Here is an 18,310-nt window from a genome sequence, read left to right on the forward strand (position 1 = left end):
AAAGCATCACAAGTGAAGTTGTGGAAATGTTTTCTTTCCCTTCATTGCCACAGGTCAGTGGTTCTCACATGTGCACGGGTTGTTTTAATCAGGATTTTCCTTGTGGTACCTTATGGTAGTCTAGCAGTGTTTGTTTTTATTTTTGCTGATGTTTAGCTGCAATAGTCTTTGAAGCCTAGCATGGCTCTAATCCATCTCAGCAGGAGACGGTAGTTGTTGCAGGTTCTGATGCAACCCTACTTTTGTTTCAGATCCACCTAAGAAAATGTTCCAGATCCTCCCAATGCTGTTTCTGGAAACACACCTCTATGTGGGTTCAGGTGAGAGAGAAAGTGACTTTCAATTCCACTAGCAGAATCAATGCAGCAAATACTACCACGTCCTTAGCACGTGGGCTTCAGCATCTCCAGTGATACTTGCACGAATAGCCAGTGATGCCTGGATCCTCTGCTTTGCAACATCTTACAGGAGGCCTTATGTACTAACTCAGCACAGGACAGACGTCCACAACTTTCCACAACAGGCTTCTTGAAAGCATGGTGTATGACAGCTGAGGCATCCAGCATTATCAGGCACGACTATAAGAGGATGATCAAGGCAACCTAAGTCAATTGTAAATTAGAACAACCTCAGTGTGAGACAGAGTGAAGTAAGCAGGTGTATTCCCCTGTCCATGCCTGTAGCAGGAGCAGCTTGGCTGAAACCCAGAAAGGGCTTGGCACTTTTTCACATGATTTTTTCCCTCATTTTAGTTGTATTAAAGTGAATAAACAAATATTGCTAGAAGGAATCAAAGCTTTCCCTGTAAGTATTTCACAAATCCATGAAATAAAAGGAATGCACAAACAGTTGCATTAACTTCTCTTTTGAATGTCACTGTCAATATTTCCAAGTGCTTCTGATTTAGATCTACAAATATATGGTATGTTCAATATAGAACATAGTAACAAGGTATATTGAATTATGTACCATAAATAACTCTGCCTTATGAAGACACTTTAAAATGGTAAACTACTCACAACAATAAGAATTTCAGGTTTGGCGAATGGCTAAAAAGATTCTTTTGATATACTTTGTGTAATACTGTTGCATATATCTGAGAAGATGCATGGGATCAGATGATACTTAGATGGTCCCAGGCTTGTGGAAGACTGTCATTGCTACATAGCAATCCTTTCAAGTTACAATGCTTATCCAGCACAACTCTATTTGTTTCAGAAGAGTTACATTGGATTTTCTCTTTGTAAAGGATAATGAAATTAGATTTACTATTTCCACAATTAACTGTTGCCATTACTAGAACCCTAGGACATGTAAGATACAATCATAGTTTCATGGAAGTTCTCCCTGTGTAATCACTGACTCAGTCTTAAGTTACTTCTAAAATGTCAAAAAAAACCCCCTTGCTCATTCTGTCCTTGTTTTTCAGACAGAATCAATGCAGAATATAGATGATTTGGTACAAACACTACTGACATAGTACAAATGATAGTGTGAACAGGGACAAAAAAGGTTTAAAACTTTTAGTCAAACCATTAACCATGTGCATGACTACATGACACCTTCTTGCCCAAGTTTAAAGAAACTCATAACATTTTAATATGACAAACAAAACTGTTTTCTTTTCCTGCTGTAGCTTTGTTTACAGTCGAAGTTCCTCAACAACTATACGTTGTGGAGTATGGGAGCAATGTGACCATGGAATGCAGATTCCCTGTGAATGGCTCATTAAACTTAGAACTTCTGACTGTCGTTTGGGAACAAAAAAAGCAGGGCCAGTCAAAATCAAAAGAGGTGTACACACTCCGCAATGGGAAGGCATTCCCTCCATCCCAACATCACGATTCCATAGGAAGAGCAGCACTTCTGCTCAGTGAACTGAAATTAGGACGAGCTATCCTTCAGATCACCAGCGTGAAGATCACAGATGCAGGATCATACCTTTGCCTCATTGACTACCAGGGTGTGGACTATAAATACATCACTTTGGAAGTAAAAGGTTAGTGTCTGAACCCAATGTAAGTATACCGTCACTGAGATGTCCCTAGTAAGTTCCCGCAGACCTGTAAAAATTGAATAGCCTGGAGGAATTTGTTGCTAATTCTTGCACCAAGTCTCTGTGCTCCACCTTCAGGTGAACAAAAGCAGTTGTCTTAGTGCTGGCTAGTCTTCAGTTCAAGGGCCTGCTGAGCTTCTCTAGGAGCAGCCTGTGCCAGAGAGGGAGGGTGATTGCTCCACCTCCATCCTTCGTCCCTTCTGCTTCTTCCAACATCTTTTCTCCAGTGCCCCCATCCTCTGCCTCCCATCTGACCCTCTGCCCTATTGGGCCACCTTTGGCCATTCCCAGAAGTTTCTCAGAGGTACTTTAATTTACTTACGAGCCTTGCTGCAACTACCCATGTGGCTGGGAATTTCCCAAGTGACTGCAGCTCCCAGAGCAAGGACATGTGACTCGTGTTCATCAAAGCCAAATAGACCTTAGTAATTGAAGGCAGGCATTACTGGATAGCGTGACAGATCAGCCCTTTGAAAGGACTCGGGTGTTTCCCTCTAACTGGAGTATGCCCGTGTGATACAAGGCAGCATTCATTTCCCACCCCAGCACTTAAATAATGAGCTTTGTCAAATGCAAGAATGGATACAGCTATTTATATGACCCAGACTGGTTCCTCTGAACCATCCTCACAGAAATTTTAAGTTCATTTTGTCTTAATATGATGAAAATATCACACTGGCTTGTAAGTTATGGGAAAACAAACATTAAACCCAGCCTTTTTCTTGAAGTGGCATATTCAAAAAGTGAAACTAGAGTCCCATGAGACTGCACTTGTTTCCTCTGTATTGATACATTGTAAATTCAGTGGCAACTGCTGTTTTGTATTAAATAGTGGAGGAAGTTCTGTCACTGTAGGCGTGAGAAAGATTGAATAGCAAACATTGAATTGTTCTAGAAAGCATCCTTCATAATTTCAAATAAGTGTACCTCAGATAGAGCCGAAGACAAAATACGGCATTAAAGAGAAGGAGGGAAATTGAAGTGAGAAAATTACTATTGTTGCATAAATTAATTTAACTCTACTACTTCTTATGCAGCATCCTACAGGAGAATAAACACTCAAGTAATGAGAAAACCAGGTGAAGACACATTTGTTTTCATATGCCAGTCAGAAGGCTTTCCTCTGGCAGAGGTTTTCTGGCAAAATGAGAAGAAGTTAAATCTCAGTGGATCTGCAAATACCACCTATACGCTGACGGCAGACGGCCTCTACAATGTCACCAGCATTCTGATGTTCAAACCAAATCTGAGTGAGAACTATAGTTGCGTGTTCTGGAATAAAGAACTGGATGGAGAAACTTCAGGTCACATTTCCACTTTAGGTTTGTGCCACCTTGAACTTGTATGAGACAGAGAGCGTATGTACTTCATGTCCTATAATCTGTCACTGGAATTCAGTTCTAGAAAACAGTGTAATATTAATGCTCTGGAAAATAAATAAGTCAGTATTACTTGCACCTTTGAAGCCTCAGCTACCTCACACTTTAACAAGCCAGTCTGTCATTCTTCTGCATATTTTAATTTCAGGGTAACTCCCATTATTTGGCTGCCAGTACAGTGGAAATTCTTTAAACTGCACAGGTGTCTTCCCTGATCTAGACTCCTAACTAATTGTTCTTCAAATGGGATTGAGATAAATTGCAGTAGTTCTCACTCAAATGTTATACAATGACAGATTTGACTCACTTTTTGTAAAGGTTCTTATAGTAATATTGCAGAATAAAGTATTAATAAAATGAGTGTAAAACACTACGTTGATAAATTTTAAGAATCTTTTCTTCAGTCAGAGCAAGACTTTTGAGAATCAGAACTGACAACTTCATAAATGATGCCTATTTTGTATGTCATAAATTTACTTTCTTTTCATGTTTTTGACAGCTTTAATTAGTACACAGCATAGCGGACAAAAATCCCTGATCTTATTTATCGTCCCCACGTGTGTGATGGTAGCTGTCCTTTCTTCTGCACTAATAATCTTTCAAAAGAGAAAATCTTTCAAGAGTAGGCAACCCAAACAAGGTATGTTTTACTTCAGATAGTGGACCTTTTCACTTATTCTTTATTTTTCCCGTCGACATTTTGGAAATTTTAGTAACTCTAGGCAAGCTTATGTGATTTTGGCCACATTTTATTTCTAGACAAGTTCCGTTCTAAATGAGATCTTGCACCATTTGAGTTAGGTTTCTTTTTCCTCATCTTGTTACCTACATGTGACAAGGTATATGGGAAGATAGACTTTTTTATCTGACCAGATACTGTTCTGTAAAGAACAAAAACAAGCTTTGGCTTGGGTAAGGAGGGCTGTAAAAACAGTTTTAATACTGTTTTTCTTCATCGCTACACGGACATTGTAGCTATAGCATATGACATAGAACCTTTAATTTCAATCTCCATTAAGGTTGTCTAACTAAAATTTTATGCTATACTGGACTATTATTGTTTCTTTCCTCGTTTGCAAGTGCAAGTAGTGGGAAAGTAATAAACCAAACAGGTTATTATTCTAGTATTTTCTTGCATATGAATAGACTCCAAGAAACATAGGCAAGTGTATTTGTCGTCATGAAATGAAGGTCTTGTTAAGAACTTCAGAATTTGGTTCAAAATTTGTAAAAGAAAAGAAGCGTACAAAAGTTTATGTGTTCGGTATGAATTAATAATGAATGTGCTTAAAGATCAGTTTAATCTAAGTTTGTTGAATTGTATTGTTTCTTGCAAATCTGGAAATGTTCAAGCTACGTTTGTATGTATTCACTTTAACAGATGGAAAAAGAAAACTGAAGCCAAGCCCGAAAGATGAGAACAGTAAATCCTAGGGTTTTCTATACTTACGTTTACAGCTTTTTCTTTCTTACAGCTAAATATTTATAAATCTTTAGATGGCAGCTTAAATAATGGTACATCAAAATCGAGGCTAGTTTTTAATTTAAATTCAATTTTTCTTCAGCTTTCTAAAAATGCCATATCTGATGTTATGACTTTCCCACAGGTGATGTAAAAATTTAGAAGTGTACGTTCCCTTTCACTGAGGTACAAATAGCTTGCCTACACAGCTCAGTATACACCTCTGCACGATCACTGGAGTTCTAGTAGCCTCAGCTGAATAGGATACACACAGAAAGTTGTTTGGTTTGGAAGGCATCAAGGTATACTTTTGGTTCAGGCCACAGGTTTTAATAACAAATAAAATGATACCTCATTTATCTGGAATATTAGATCATTCACAGAGCCACTTCTCATCTTATGAATATGTGACTTTCCTAGACACCCAGGACTTTTTACCTTGAAGAGGGAAGGTAATGCCTAAAAAACCACCAGGATGCATAAAACTGTCCTGTACTAAAACTGAGCTGAAAAAAAGAAACCACCAGAGAAAACTAGAAAGCAATAAGATAAGAAAGTGCTTAAAACGTCTACTTATGTAAATGAATTTTGTTACCTGTAAATAAAAGTCTGATACGTTAATGTATTCTCAGGAGAGAGGCTGTAGTCAGTGTTAGGTACAGTGCTATTGGGTACAGCTGTAATTTCCTTCGTGTCCAAGCAGATCCTAACACAGGCTGTTGAGGCCGGGCCCTGAGGCTGCCTAATGTGCTCCATGAATATGAATGATTCTCTTTCAAGGAGTGAAATTGGAGCAAAACTGTGATGCAGCTGACTGAGTGGCCTGAAGAAATAATACATAGCAGTTTCTGGACACATAGGCAGCTTTGGGCTTTTCCAAGGACTGGATTCACTTGAGAAGCCACCCCTGTTTCTCACAGCTAAAACCAAATGAACAAAAAGCCAAAAACCACATCAAGAAGTCACCAGCTTAAAAAATAACTTCTGTAGGTGAAATGAAAACTAGTGATTGCATGAAGAGGGCATAATGTCACTGATTCCCATATCATCTCAAATCGTAGTGCTTGCATCTGACTTGTAGCTGTCCAATCCACTGCCACTGGCAGGTATTACGTTTTAAAATTACACTTTCAGAAAAACACATTTGCCTTTCAGAAATAAGCACTTGCTGTAGTCAAAGGACCTTTCTTATTTTTCATGTGATGGCATGAAACTTCAGTGGAATTATGCCGTATGCAAATGAACAAAAGCTCAAGGCAAGCAGCAGTCTGGAGGACAGCGTTGGTGCATGTCCAGACATAATTCCAGTGCATGTTGTCTGAGCACAGCGTGGCTTCCCGTGGGTTTTTGTATTACTGTTGTAGATTTTTTTCACTTTATAGGCCCTAGACTCCTCTGCGCACTTACTGAAATGAAGAAATTAAAGGAGAGCTAGCTGCTTTTTGTGGTTTTGTTTTACTTCTTCATTTTAATGACCGAAAATCTTTGTGCAACATGCAGTAAGTCATATGACAGACATTTATATTTCTCAGCATCATATATTTTTAAGAAACACTGGAAAGAACCTTTTTTCCATGATGAGTAGGTAGTTGAAGCATAAAAAGCCACAGATGCTTTACCAGAGACCCTTGGAAATGACCCACATGTCCCTGTTTACGGGAACAAGGACTGTTCATGTTATTGTTTTAACTTACAGCTCAAGCTGTATCAGCACTGAAGATGTAGGATGTTTGACCTCATCACTGAAGTCCCAGTTCTGCAAACCTCTGTAGAGATGCACAGATTTTATTGACAAGCATTCCCGTGGATGCTATCTAACCAGATTTCAGTTTTGTTATTTCATCTATATGTCTGATCATCAGTGATAGCTTTGATGTAATAGAAAATTCAGAATTTGGACCACAGATAAGAGAAAGAGAGAATTCTTCCACCTGAAAATATTGTAACAGGAGGTCTTTGTAGTTAATGGCAGTTTTAAGAAACCATTTTAACTTCAGCACAGCCCATAAAAGCTTGTGTACAAGCAAGATAGGGCTTTCACTCCTTACTATTGAGTTGTTTAAATCTGGCTATTTATTTGCTTAAATTATTGCAGATTTAAAAAATAACACTATTCCTTTTTCTTTCTTTAAGGAGATGATTTTAATCCTCAAGATGAGGCTTTATACTTGTCAACTATCACAGCTTCGAGGGACAGCAGGAGCGTGGGGCTGTGAAAACTCTTCATCTCACATGCCATAATTTGCACTTTTTTAATCTGGTTTTGGGGACTTCAAAGGAAAGTTACAGCACTTTAGCTTTGGGATGACCAGTGAACTCATGGGGATTTATTGGCACTGCAGCAATGGGAAGCTATGCCTCTTCAGATACCATATTTTGAAGTTACTGAGAATTATGCTGTCGTGAAATGTGGTTTACCATTGTGAAGAGGTTATCTGAGTGCCTTTGATACACTTTATTTTCGGACTTACTGTTGCTCAAGGAATTTTTGTTTAAAGATGCCTTTATTAACTGTTCCTGTGTCAGGAATGGTGCTTGGATTCAAACATCTTGTGGGAATTTGAATAAAAGCTATTCCTGTAATCTTATGTCTAAACAGTTGTCTTTCAGGTGGAGACATCATTACATGCCTCTATCTCATTTCCAAACTTTCCAACATCTTAAAATAGAAATTACCACAAGTACCCATCAGCACGGCAATAAATGAAGATACTTTGTATCACAGAAGCAATAAGAGGCTGAAATTAAATCAAAGGATGGAGAGAAAAAAAAAATCCCAACACCAACAGTAGATTAACATCACAGAGTTTAAAAGCAAAGTCTATGTAAAACCCCATAAGTAAGTCAGGTGAAAAAAACATGAGCTGTGATACTATGCTACATGACAGTAAGAAGTGTTACATTCAAACTGATTACTCAACAGATTTTTCTTTAGGAGGAATTTGGAAGCAAAAGTGAAAATTAAACTCAGTCAGATTTCTCCACTGATTATTTTTAAACAGCAATTTCAACTTTTCTCAGAGGAAAAGGTAAGTCTTTTCTATGCCAAGCACTCCTCTGTTTTACTTCCCATTACTAGAATGCCTTAAATTGCCTCATGCAACTCCTAATATGCTGTGTGCTGGGCATAGCTTCTATAGTGCCAATTTTGAAAAAAAAAAAACCAACACCCAACAGGAAACAATTTTGCATCTCAGATAGTCATCAGATAATGAAGCAAAGGCACTGGGTAGGATTGGTCATATTATTTTCCAAGAGTGCTGGCTCTGGCGAGCTGCATTATCTCCTACGACAGATGTAACAAGATTGAAAAAAGGTGTCCACATGGAAACTACTTTTGTCATTAACTTGCTCTTGGAAAATTGCTACCTGTTTCACAAAAAGATATCATATCAGTAATGTCAAGGTTTTCTTTATAGCACTTGCTTTGGCTTTAGTTGGGAGCTGCTTCTCCAGTGTCACATTGCAGCTATTTACTCCAGCACAAAGTGGACATACAGTGCTTCCATGAGACCAGAAAGGCAGCATTCCTGGTCTCTTGGGTTTCACCAGGGTAGCTGATTTTAAATAGCAGGGCTGCTGCTGATTTCACTTGTGGAAGAGAAAAATTAATCTCTCTCTGTCATCACCTCTACTTTAATATCTGTGTATTGTACCTTTAAATACTCATTTGTAGCCATTGGATTCAGCTGAGACAAATCTGCACCAGGCTTGCTGTGTCTTTGCTGACATGGCAAATCAGGCAGCTGTCAGAACATCAGAGGCAGCTTCTTGAAGCATCGCTTAGCTTCAGATGCAACAGCAGCTTGCAGATTGCCTCGACTTGTACAATCTAGCAATACTTAAGTGTCAGTGCATAAGGTCAAGCAATTTCTCCCCATGTCAAGTTTGTACTCTGCTGGGAAGTATGAGCCGCTTCTCTCAGGCACGGTGGAAAATCTAACCATTGTGGTGCTTGAAGGACTTCATTTTGCTTTTTTCTATTCCTTTTTTCCCCATATAAATTCAAGCAGAATTTATATGGATGAACATAAATAGTACATCACAGTCTTTGAAATTAGATTATGGTGATTATCACTGTTCCTTACTGAAATGAAAGTCATCATGACATTATCTGAGACTGCTGAGTAAAAGTTGCCTTGGTGTGGGCAGCACTTCCTGCCCATTTTACAGGCACTGCAAAGATTTCCCTGCTTTCCCTCTTGATGGTCTGTACACTGAAAGGTTTCGCTTGGCATCCTTAGGCAGAGGCAGCTCACCTTTGCACAACAACACTGCAGCCTACATGCTCCATTTCATAGGAAAGGAGCAATAATACTGTTTACTGTCATACCCATAATACCCAGAAATGTATCTTGAGTCACAAGTCTCTATTTTGTCCTGGTTTGTTAAAAACAAGTTTCTCTTTTAGTGAATTTTCCTGTCAGCTAAAGTCTTCTTACTAACTGCACTTTTCTGAAAGCTAGATACTTGTTTTGGTAGACATAGCAATGGAATGCAAGGTCGCTGATAAGGATGCACATCCAGTGAGGGGCGAACTGAAACAGGTGACTGATACTGACCAACTGAGTATTCCATCCCATTCACGTGATACTTTATATAAAAGTGAGAGATCACGAGGATCTTGTCTCTTTTCCCTATGGCCGACATTGGGAGAGGACCTTGTGAGTCGTCCCTGTGAACTGAGGCCTAGTGACAGACTGAATCCAGCTCCAGTTGGCTGCAGAGTCACAGAATCACAGAATCACAGAATGTTAGGGATTGGAAGGGACCTCAAAGGATCATCTAGTCCACTCCCCACACTGGAGCAGGAACACCCAGATGAGGTTACACAGGAAGGCGTCCAGGCGGGTTTTGAATGTCTCCAGAGAAGGAGACTCCACAACCTCCCTGGGCAGCCTGTTCCAGTGTTCCGTCACCCTCACTGAGAAGAAGTTTCTTCTCAAATTTAAGTGGAACCTCTTGTGTTCCAGTTTGTACACATTGCCCCTTGTCCTATCATTGGTTGTCACCGAGAAGAGCCTGGCTCCATCCTCGTGACACCCACCCTTTATATATTTATAAACATTGATGAGGTCACCCCTCAGCCTCCTCTTCTCCAAGCTAAAGAGACCCAGCTCCCTCAGCCTTTCTTCATAAGGGAGATGCTCCACTCCCTTCATCATCTTTGTGGCCCTGCGCTGGATTCTCTCCAGCAGTTCCCTGTCCTTCTTGAACTGAGGGGCCCAGAACTGGACACAATATTCCAGATGTGGTCTCACCAGGGCAAAGTAGAGGCCAAGGACAACCTCTCTCAACCTACTAACCACCCCCCTTCTAATACACCCCAGGATGCCATTGGCCTTCTTGGCCACAAGGGCACAGTGCTGGCTCATGGTCATCCTGCTGCCCACCAGGACCCCCAGGTCCCTTTCTCCTACACTGCTCTCTAACAGGACTCCAGTTCAGGGCTTTGGGTGCCGGCTCTACATCTGCCGGAGCAGTCGCCGAGACTTTCAAGATTGGTTTTGTATATTTTGTATTACTTTCTCTATTTTATTAGTAGCATTAGTAAAACATTTTAAATTTTTTCCAGCTCTTTGTCTCTGTCCTTCTTTTGCCTTCCAATTGCCTGTCCTTAGTGGGAAGAGGGAAGGGGGAGGTTAAGGGGGGAAAAGGTGGGGGAGAGGGGGTTAACAATACATCTGCCATGGTTTATTGTCACCCTGCAATCAAACCTCAACAATTTTTACCAGCTACCACTAGATACTTATGAACTGCAATAAAAACAAATCAGGATGATAGTCACATCTTAGTATGTGAAAGTTAGCTTGTCAGCAGCTTGACCAGTTTATATGCATCTATGTATTCATGCATGAGTTGTTTTTCACTGTAAACCACTGAGCATATGATACGTGTGTGATATGATGAGTCTCTGTTCTTTCTGCTTCAGCTACTGTTTTACACGCTGTTATCTTGAAACAGCTGAAGTAAGAATTTCCAGATACAGCTAAACCGCCTGCAAAAATGTTTGAAGGTTTGTTGCTGCTGTTTTGGTTTGTTGTTCTGTATCCTTCGTAATTATCCGACTTTTATTGTACTTTGATGAAAGCATGGCCTGAAAGCATGGCCCCAGATCAATGACTGCCATCTCGTTTGACAAGATATCCTGGTTTTCCTCAGCATGTTGTCAAGTGTGCCGTGAAATACTGTTTTATAGCTGATGCACTGTAATATTTCACTCAACTTCAATATTCATATCATATCCATACGATAAAAAGTGGCTGACACATGTAAGTGCACAGTGCGAACATTGTTAAAAGCTGACTTGAAAGAAACATTAATTGAGTTCAGATGTATTTATTTTTGGCTTTTACATTTACTGCTCTTTTTCTGCAACTGAGGTTTGTCTACTCACAACTCTCTTCCCTTAATGGGCTTTTCCAAGTAAGAAGTGAAATGTCTTTCATGCAAAGTCTGTGTTAGAAACCACATTACATAAGGAAATAAAGCAAACCACACGCAGTACAACTTTGAAGAGTGGGTTTAAGTGCATTCCTTACACAGATGCGTTTTTCAAGCAGTGGGGCAAGATGATTTCATGAGTCTCCGCTGGTGAAGACAGGGCTTTCTGTGGTGAGTTGTGGAATCTATCAGAAAATTAGAGTTCTAATTGTGATGGAACTGTTGCTAGCAAGAAGACTGCTGTGCTACTGGATGACTGCATTTGTGTACAAAATTCACCTTTTTTCAGGTGAGGTGATGAACATACTCTTCCCAGAACGAAAATAGGCACTTGTCAGCCTTAACAATATTCCAGCTTGGCAACAGCTATGCCAAAGTGCTTAGCTGACAAACGGTGAAATAACTCTTTTCACTTTGTACTCACAGACTAGTAGTGTAAAACATTGCAGAACAAAGAAGCCAGATATCATTGAAGAGACATTTAAACCCAAGAATGTCACTGAGAAAGGAGAAGCTTTTGGTGAGAAAACGGAACAGGAGAAGCTCAACAATTTTTATTTCAAGAGCAACCCAGGATTTTTATGAGAATAGTAAAGTCAAATGAAGTACTGTGAGCTCAAAGAATTTCCTGGTTCATATAATAAGCCATGAACTGCTGTGGGATGCTTCTGTACGTCCCCAAAATATTGCAACCCTGGTCCGTGGAGCTGTCTCAGATTGGTGAGAAAACTGAGGCAGCAAGACAGCTGTAAATTTAATGAGAAAAAGCAACACATCTAGACCTCCATACAAAGTCTTTGACTTTCTGTGCTTGCTATGCACATAGCTCATGCTCCTAAAGAGCTGTGAAGTAAAATGTAAACCAGAGTGTAGACCTTGCTGAGATATTGGAGAAGGTGTCAGAGACGGAGGCTGCTTCTAGACTAGTCAAATGCTCAAAGCCAGGAGCAGAATCTGATTCAGCAAATTTAAGAGATGGAGAATCTGGTCAGTTCCCATCTGAGAGGCTTATTTACATGAGAGTCTAAATTTCACAGACCTGAATGAAGATTAGTATATGCTGTGAATGGGAACTATTTCTGCCTCCCCATACATTCTGCTGTTTACATAGATACAGCAGTTGCAGAAGAGACCACTGGATCAGTTATTTTAATTGCCCCTGTGTTACAGTTTATGAAGGATTTTTCAGGTTCTTTATAACGTCTCTGAAGTTCTTCACTTTTCTGAAATTGAAATTGTGCATGACAGTTGCTATAAGAGAACTGAAGATCAGAGCCCCAGTCACTTCCATTGGCAGAAAAGTGGTTGGGTCAGGTATCCTCAGGATTTGTTATGCTGGAAGCCAAACTGTGCACTGGGACAACTTAATGTTCCTGGTGCTTCCAGGTGACTGGCTACAGTCTGAAACATGGAGATTTAGTAGCACGTCTTGTCTGACAGAAGAACTGCTAATGGGCAGAAGGTGAAAGCTTATCGACTCAAATAGGGAAAGCTGTGAAGAATAGTAGGAAGTGATTAGCAAAATTAACTGGGCAGATGGGCTCACAGTCCCATGTAGAGAAGGCCAAGAATTTCCTCAAGTTAAGGGTCAACAGCCTATGCATCTTCTCTGTGCTGGGTCTTGATCTAAGTCATGCATCCTTTCCTGATCAGCATATTTTCAGCTTCATTCTTTAATTGATCTGTCTCACGTATCCTGTCAGTTACAGCAGCACAACTGCATATATAACTTAGCTCTAGTTCCGGGCTACATGTATAGCTTGCTTCTGGATATAATATTTCAAAGCAAGATCCAAACTGAGATAATTAAGCTTCCTGTTTCCAAGCCTGCATAGCTGTCCTTTTTACCATTGCCCTTTGTAGCACAAGTACTCCTTGGATTTTGCCTGCCTGCGTGAGAGGGAAGACAGGATTGCTGTTAAGAAAAATATCTTGCTTAGGTTATTGGAGGAATAGTCCACCAGGATGGGAAGGAGTTGTTTAAAAGCCAATAGCAGCATAGAAACAAAGGTATAAAGTGGCTCTGCGCTAAATGCAGTGTAGAAACTAGGCTTTTTGAGAGTAGAGAGGCTCAGAAGAAGCTTTTCAGTGAAAGCAGCAGAGCAAAACCCAAACTTGTTTACAGCTAGACCTCAATAAGTTTATGGGAGGGATTGTATGAGTGGGGTCTTGTGACACTGGAGTCCTGGACATGGTTATTATGAGACCTTCTCCAATTCTGTGCTCCTATCTTAAAGATCACACAAACCCTTTCTACCACATGCTGAGGGCTATACCTGTGAGGACACCAGCTTTCCTGGAGTTATAACTTTTGAGACACTGTTTCCCACCCAGTAAGTGTTGCCTGTATTAATTTTTCTTCATAACCCCCTTTAATAAACACAAGTAACAAGCTGCACTTATCCACTAATGAGTAGATTGCTTTGGCCTATAAACAACAAAAAAAAGCTCTGTTATGATTAAAAACTTTTGCCTCTGGTGTCTGGCCAGACACTTGTTCAAATCTGGGTTTTTCCCAGGAGAACAAGAACATGTGCACTGCTTTGATATATATTGAAACCTTAATTATCATGAGAAACAGCTCTTATCTTGCAGTGTCATGAAGTAAATGCCCTGGCAAAGTGGCTTACTGCTGGTTTAGAAACCAGAAGCCTCACAGCAGGAATAAGGAACAAAGTAAACAATTCTTCAGCCCTGTGTGGCAACCGCTGTGCGCCAGTCACTCCCACGGGTAGGTAGATGCTCAGGCTTGCTCCACACCAGCCTTTTGCTTCTCAGCCATCCCACGGTGGCAGCGCTCATACAGAGGAGAGGTTGTATGGCGGAGAGTTGTATGGTTCATGTGGAGGATTGCTTCTGCCCTGCCTCCTGCTCCCATTCTGCAGGCATGGGCCAGCTAATGTGCATGTATGTGCCATTTGCAGACCCAGTGTGGCACAGCTGTTCAAAGAACTGGGCTTTGTGCCGTGAAGGTATGGTCTGTGAAGAACATCTGCAAGGGCGTTTGAAATGAATCATACTAGACAGTCTGTGGCAACACAGCGTAGTGGGCAAAAGTGGCACAACCTGGTTTAAACCCCCTCCTTGTGAGTATGGATGTCCCTTTTAAATTGCTAATTAAATGTCAAAAGCCATAGGGAGCTAACAGAAACAAAACTGCAATAAGTTAGGGAATCTGGCTTCCACTTTCAGCTTAATTCTTTGAATTTTTTCACTTTGGTATATTTAAGTTGAACTTTTCTTTTTATTAGTGTTTTGACAGGATGTTGTATCTTTTAAAAATCTCTTTTCTTCATGAAAAGAGAAGTTTCTCCTCTGGCTTTTGGAAGGCTGGGACAACAGGATAAGGTTGTGCTTGTTTTCTTCCAAAAACTGGGAACTGGAGATCTCAGTGCTGCAAACTGCTTTGTATAAGCAGATGTGATATATTTACAGAGGCCCACTGAAGTACACCAGACTGTACTGCAGTAAATACACTCGAATGCAGGGACCTGCTTTAATGAAGTGTCTGCCCAAACAGCAGGCCATACACCCCAGAGTCACAGTACCACATTTATTTTAACTTCTAACTTCGGGAAACAGTTGCTGCTAAAAGCAGCAGCAAAACAGCCGACTACACTCCTGAAAAAGTAGGAGTAAATGCATTGAAAACACAAAGAGATGCTCCCTGAAGGAACAAAGTGGGCTGTTTTGGCTGCATTTTCTATCCTGGGTATGAGTTCACATACAAAGACTCAAGGTAAGGACTACCGTTTTGTACTTAATTTTGCTGGTTGTCATCTGATCTGTTTTGTAAGAAGCGGAGAATTTCCTGAGAAAGGGATTTAATTAGCTGACTTCATGGTTTTGTAAGTTACTGAAGCACCAACACAGTATCTTGTATCCGAGAATCTCAAAGTATTATCCAAGTACATGTAAACATTATCATGCTATTTTGCTGATGGAGAAGGCAAGCATGTACCTTAATAAAAACAGACTGAAGGACATCAAAGGAATAAAAGCCACTTCTCTTGAGGTTTCACTACCATTCACATATAACTAGTTTTACTCTCCTTGCAGGGCAAACTAAGTGTCAGTGAGCTGCAAGAGCAGGGCTGTCCCACGAGGGGCTACAAACCAGGAGTGGAGGGCGACCTCAGCACCATGCCCTCCCCAGCATGGCACAACCCTGTGGTGCCTAAGCAGGACCAGGGCTGGTGACACGATCTCTCAACAACCCCTCACCAGCCAAGGTGACGACTCAGGTCCAAGACCCACCCAGCGGATCTGTTTAGGTGCAGCCAGCCAGCCCTGGAGACAGGGCAATCTACAGCACAGGCCCACGGTCCAGTCAAGAAAAGCAGTTAGTCAGGATGGCAGGGAACAGTGCTGGGCACAAACCTACCTAAAGCTCAGCTCAGGCAAGGCTTGGGTGCCTGGGCACGAGCTTAAAGTGAGCTCCTGGGCCCACGGGCAGAGGGTGGTGGGGTCATCAATGAGGCTGGCCAGGGTGGCTAAAACCTACTGTTGCACATAGTCCTCTGGCAAGGAGGAGTCTATTGCCTTATGTAAAACACCCCATGTTCATTATGACTAGTTTTAATAGCAATCATCTTTGTACAAGTGCAGGACATCTCCCATGACTCTTATTCTTAGAGCAGCCACTTCTGCAGTATCTAAGCTCCTTGTTCTTTAACTGTCGTATTTAACTGTAGCCCTGCATGTTTCTATTTTTAAATATTGGAGGGGGTTTTTGCAATAGGGAAGCATAGATGCATAGAGCTATTATATTCATACTCAAATATTAACTGTTTGTTAACAAAAATTAAAAGTCCATTAACTTCTAGTTGCTCTTCATTGCACAGAAGTGCAATTTTTTTCGTTAGGAAAGCAGGAACAGCCTGAGCTCCAAGTAGAGATTTGGAAAACTCTGAGCAGAAATACAGCCACCTTGATCCCTGTACCCATTCAAATGAACTTTTCTCCCTGAAAATATGAGAGTAATCATGAAACAAAAGTTGTCTGAGCTTCTCTATGGTTAGGCTCTGCTGAGCTGACCACAATGCTGCTAACAGGTCTTATCTCAAGCTAGAAGGATTGGTTACATGCTTTAGCAACCTATGAACTTCTCTCTTTTTCAAAGCAAACTTGGTTAAATCTAACAAAATGACATTTCAGGGCAGCTTCTGACAGCTACACGGCATGACTTTGCAACTTTGCTACTTCTCACAATGCAGCAGACCAGGAGATTGGTAGGGCTGATAACACCATAGGAAGTGGTGGAGACCTTCCTTGCACTAGTTCTGCCTTTACTGAACAACGATGCTCAAACAACACCCTTTAATTTAAAGAGAGCATTATACAAGGTATCATATTATGAAGCCAAGTGATGTTCAGTTGAATAAATGATCAGCTCAAGTACTACAGAAAGACTTGACGGCAAACAGAGTAATCACAGAATCCTAGGTTGGAAGGGACCATAATGGAGACTTACAAACAAGATCACAGAATAAGATCCCATCATTTACAGAAAAAAAACATGGCAATATGCAAGAACAAAGCAAGTACTATTAAAAAAATACAATGACAGATGGTAACTATGATAGTTTCCCCCTCACAGAACAGGGAATAGGCTTCTAAAAATCTGCAGCATGTTTTACTAAGCAGCCCTGGAGATGTGAAAAGAGTTTCATAGCTAAGCAAATTCTATTGCTATTGAGGTTTTTAACCCCTGCCCTGGCTGTTGGGCACATAACCCTGGCATACTGTGTGTCTCAAACAGGAACAGGATTTCAATGGCGTCTCTAATCAGGACTTTGTTAGCAAATTATTGAAGGTTTCTCTGTATGCTAGAAAAATAGTTTTTGCACTTATTTGCTTTCTGGTTCCTCTCCTCTCCCCCTCCCCCCTCTGCATATTTCATATTTGTCTTGAGCAGTATGTGCCAACAGCCACAGAAAAAGGGAAAAAAAAAAAAAGACAACACATTTGTTAACGTTTTTACTTATATGACTAACGTCAACCGAGTCACAATACCACTGTCTGGCTGATGTCTCCAATAATCCCTTTTTGCTGGTAAGTCTCTAATGGCTTTATTTGACAAACATAGAGATCTGAATATTTCATGCGATAATATTTGACTAAGGTGCCATTTCAAGTCAGACTCTATAATCAGACAAGCTGGTGCTTGAGCACTGTGCCCTGTCCAGGAGTGCTGGGGGTGTGTGAAGGCTGTTTCTGAATGCCATGAGAACAGCCAGAGTTGCTTTTCATAGGAAACATTGAGGGAAAATTACACCACCACTAGTGAGATCTGGTTTTCTTTATTCTTCTCTTTTAAAAAAATCATTTGCTATGCACTAACAGCACATATGCATTTTGTAATAGAGAGATTCGGAATCCAGCTCTAGTGTTCTCACAGTTTTAATGACACCTACCCCTAGTCAAACAGGCGTAACAGTGGTACTTTCCATTGCTATTGACACAAGGGAGGTTTATATTTTACCTGCACTTCATATGTTGAAACACCAGAGTACTAAGTGGTTGTACCTGCTTCATCAATAATGAAATTATAATGTCCAGTTCTTGGTGCAAAATCCTGTATTTCTGCACCTCTTGTATTCTTCTGCTGGTAGAAGTTCAGTTTTCAGCTCCTTAATTCAGATTTTCTCACCACATTTGGAAGCTTCTCTTCAGACCTTTACAGCCGCATTTGCAACATAGCACAGGAGTTTGCCTGTAACATTGACATTTTACTTTGCTGTGTCCGCAAGAGGCATGTTATTTTGAAATTCAGTTCCTAGTGGGAGTATGAAAAAAGGAGGGGCGAAGTGTCAATATTTCAAGGACTGTATTAAAACTTAGGGAAGAGGATCACAAGACAGAAGTCTCATAAGGCCAAGAATGTCATATGACTCATTTCTTTTAAATCTAGCTTTTCTCCAGATTTTGCTGAGCAATGGCATATCTGGTTTTCCCATGTACACATAG

The 18,310-nt window shown here is 40.6% G+C and overlaps 1 protein-coding gene across 1 annotated transcript; it reads left to right on the top strand.

Annotated features, from left to right (window-relative positions):
- Positions 1 to 265: 265 nt before the first annotated feature.
- LOC136002423 (programmed cell death 1 ligand 2-like) lies at positions 266 to 7,113 on the top strand. Its single transcript, XM_065657414.1, has 6 exons — positions 266 to 320; positions 1,637 to 1,999; positions 3,094 to 3,378; positions 3,935 to 4,075; positions 4,817 to 4,858; positions 7,031 to 7,113. Exons 1-6 carry the CDS (start codon positions 266 to 268, stop codon positions 7,111 to 7,113), a joined length of 969 nt encoding a protein of 322 aa, XP_065513486.1.
- Positions 7,114 to 18,310: the final 11,197 nt, after the last annotated feature.

The sequence above is a fragment of the Caloenas nicobarica genome, chromosome Z, assembly GCF_036013445.1.
Source record: "Caloenas nicobarica isolate bCalNic1 chromosome Z, bCalNic1.hap1, whole genome shotgun sequence".
Classification (NCBI taxonomy): domain Eukaryota; kingdom Metazoa; phylum Chordata; class Aves; order Columbiformes; family Columbidae; genus Caloenas; species Caloenas nicobarica.

Coding starts and splice junctions, on each gene's coding strand:
- LOC136002423 (XM_065657414.1), top strand. CDS start 266: ATGTTCCAGATCCTCCCAATGCTGTTTCTGGAAACACACCTCTATGTG. Junction 2,000..3,093: donor CATCACTTTGGAAGTAAAAG/GTTAGTGTCTGA, acceptor CTTCTTATGCAG/CATCCTACAGGAGAATAAAC. Junction 4,859..7,030: donor AAGCCCGAAAGATGAGAACA/GTAAATCCTAGG, acceptor TCTTTCTTTAAG/GAGATGATTTTAATCCTCAA.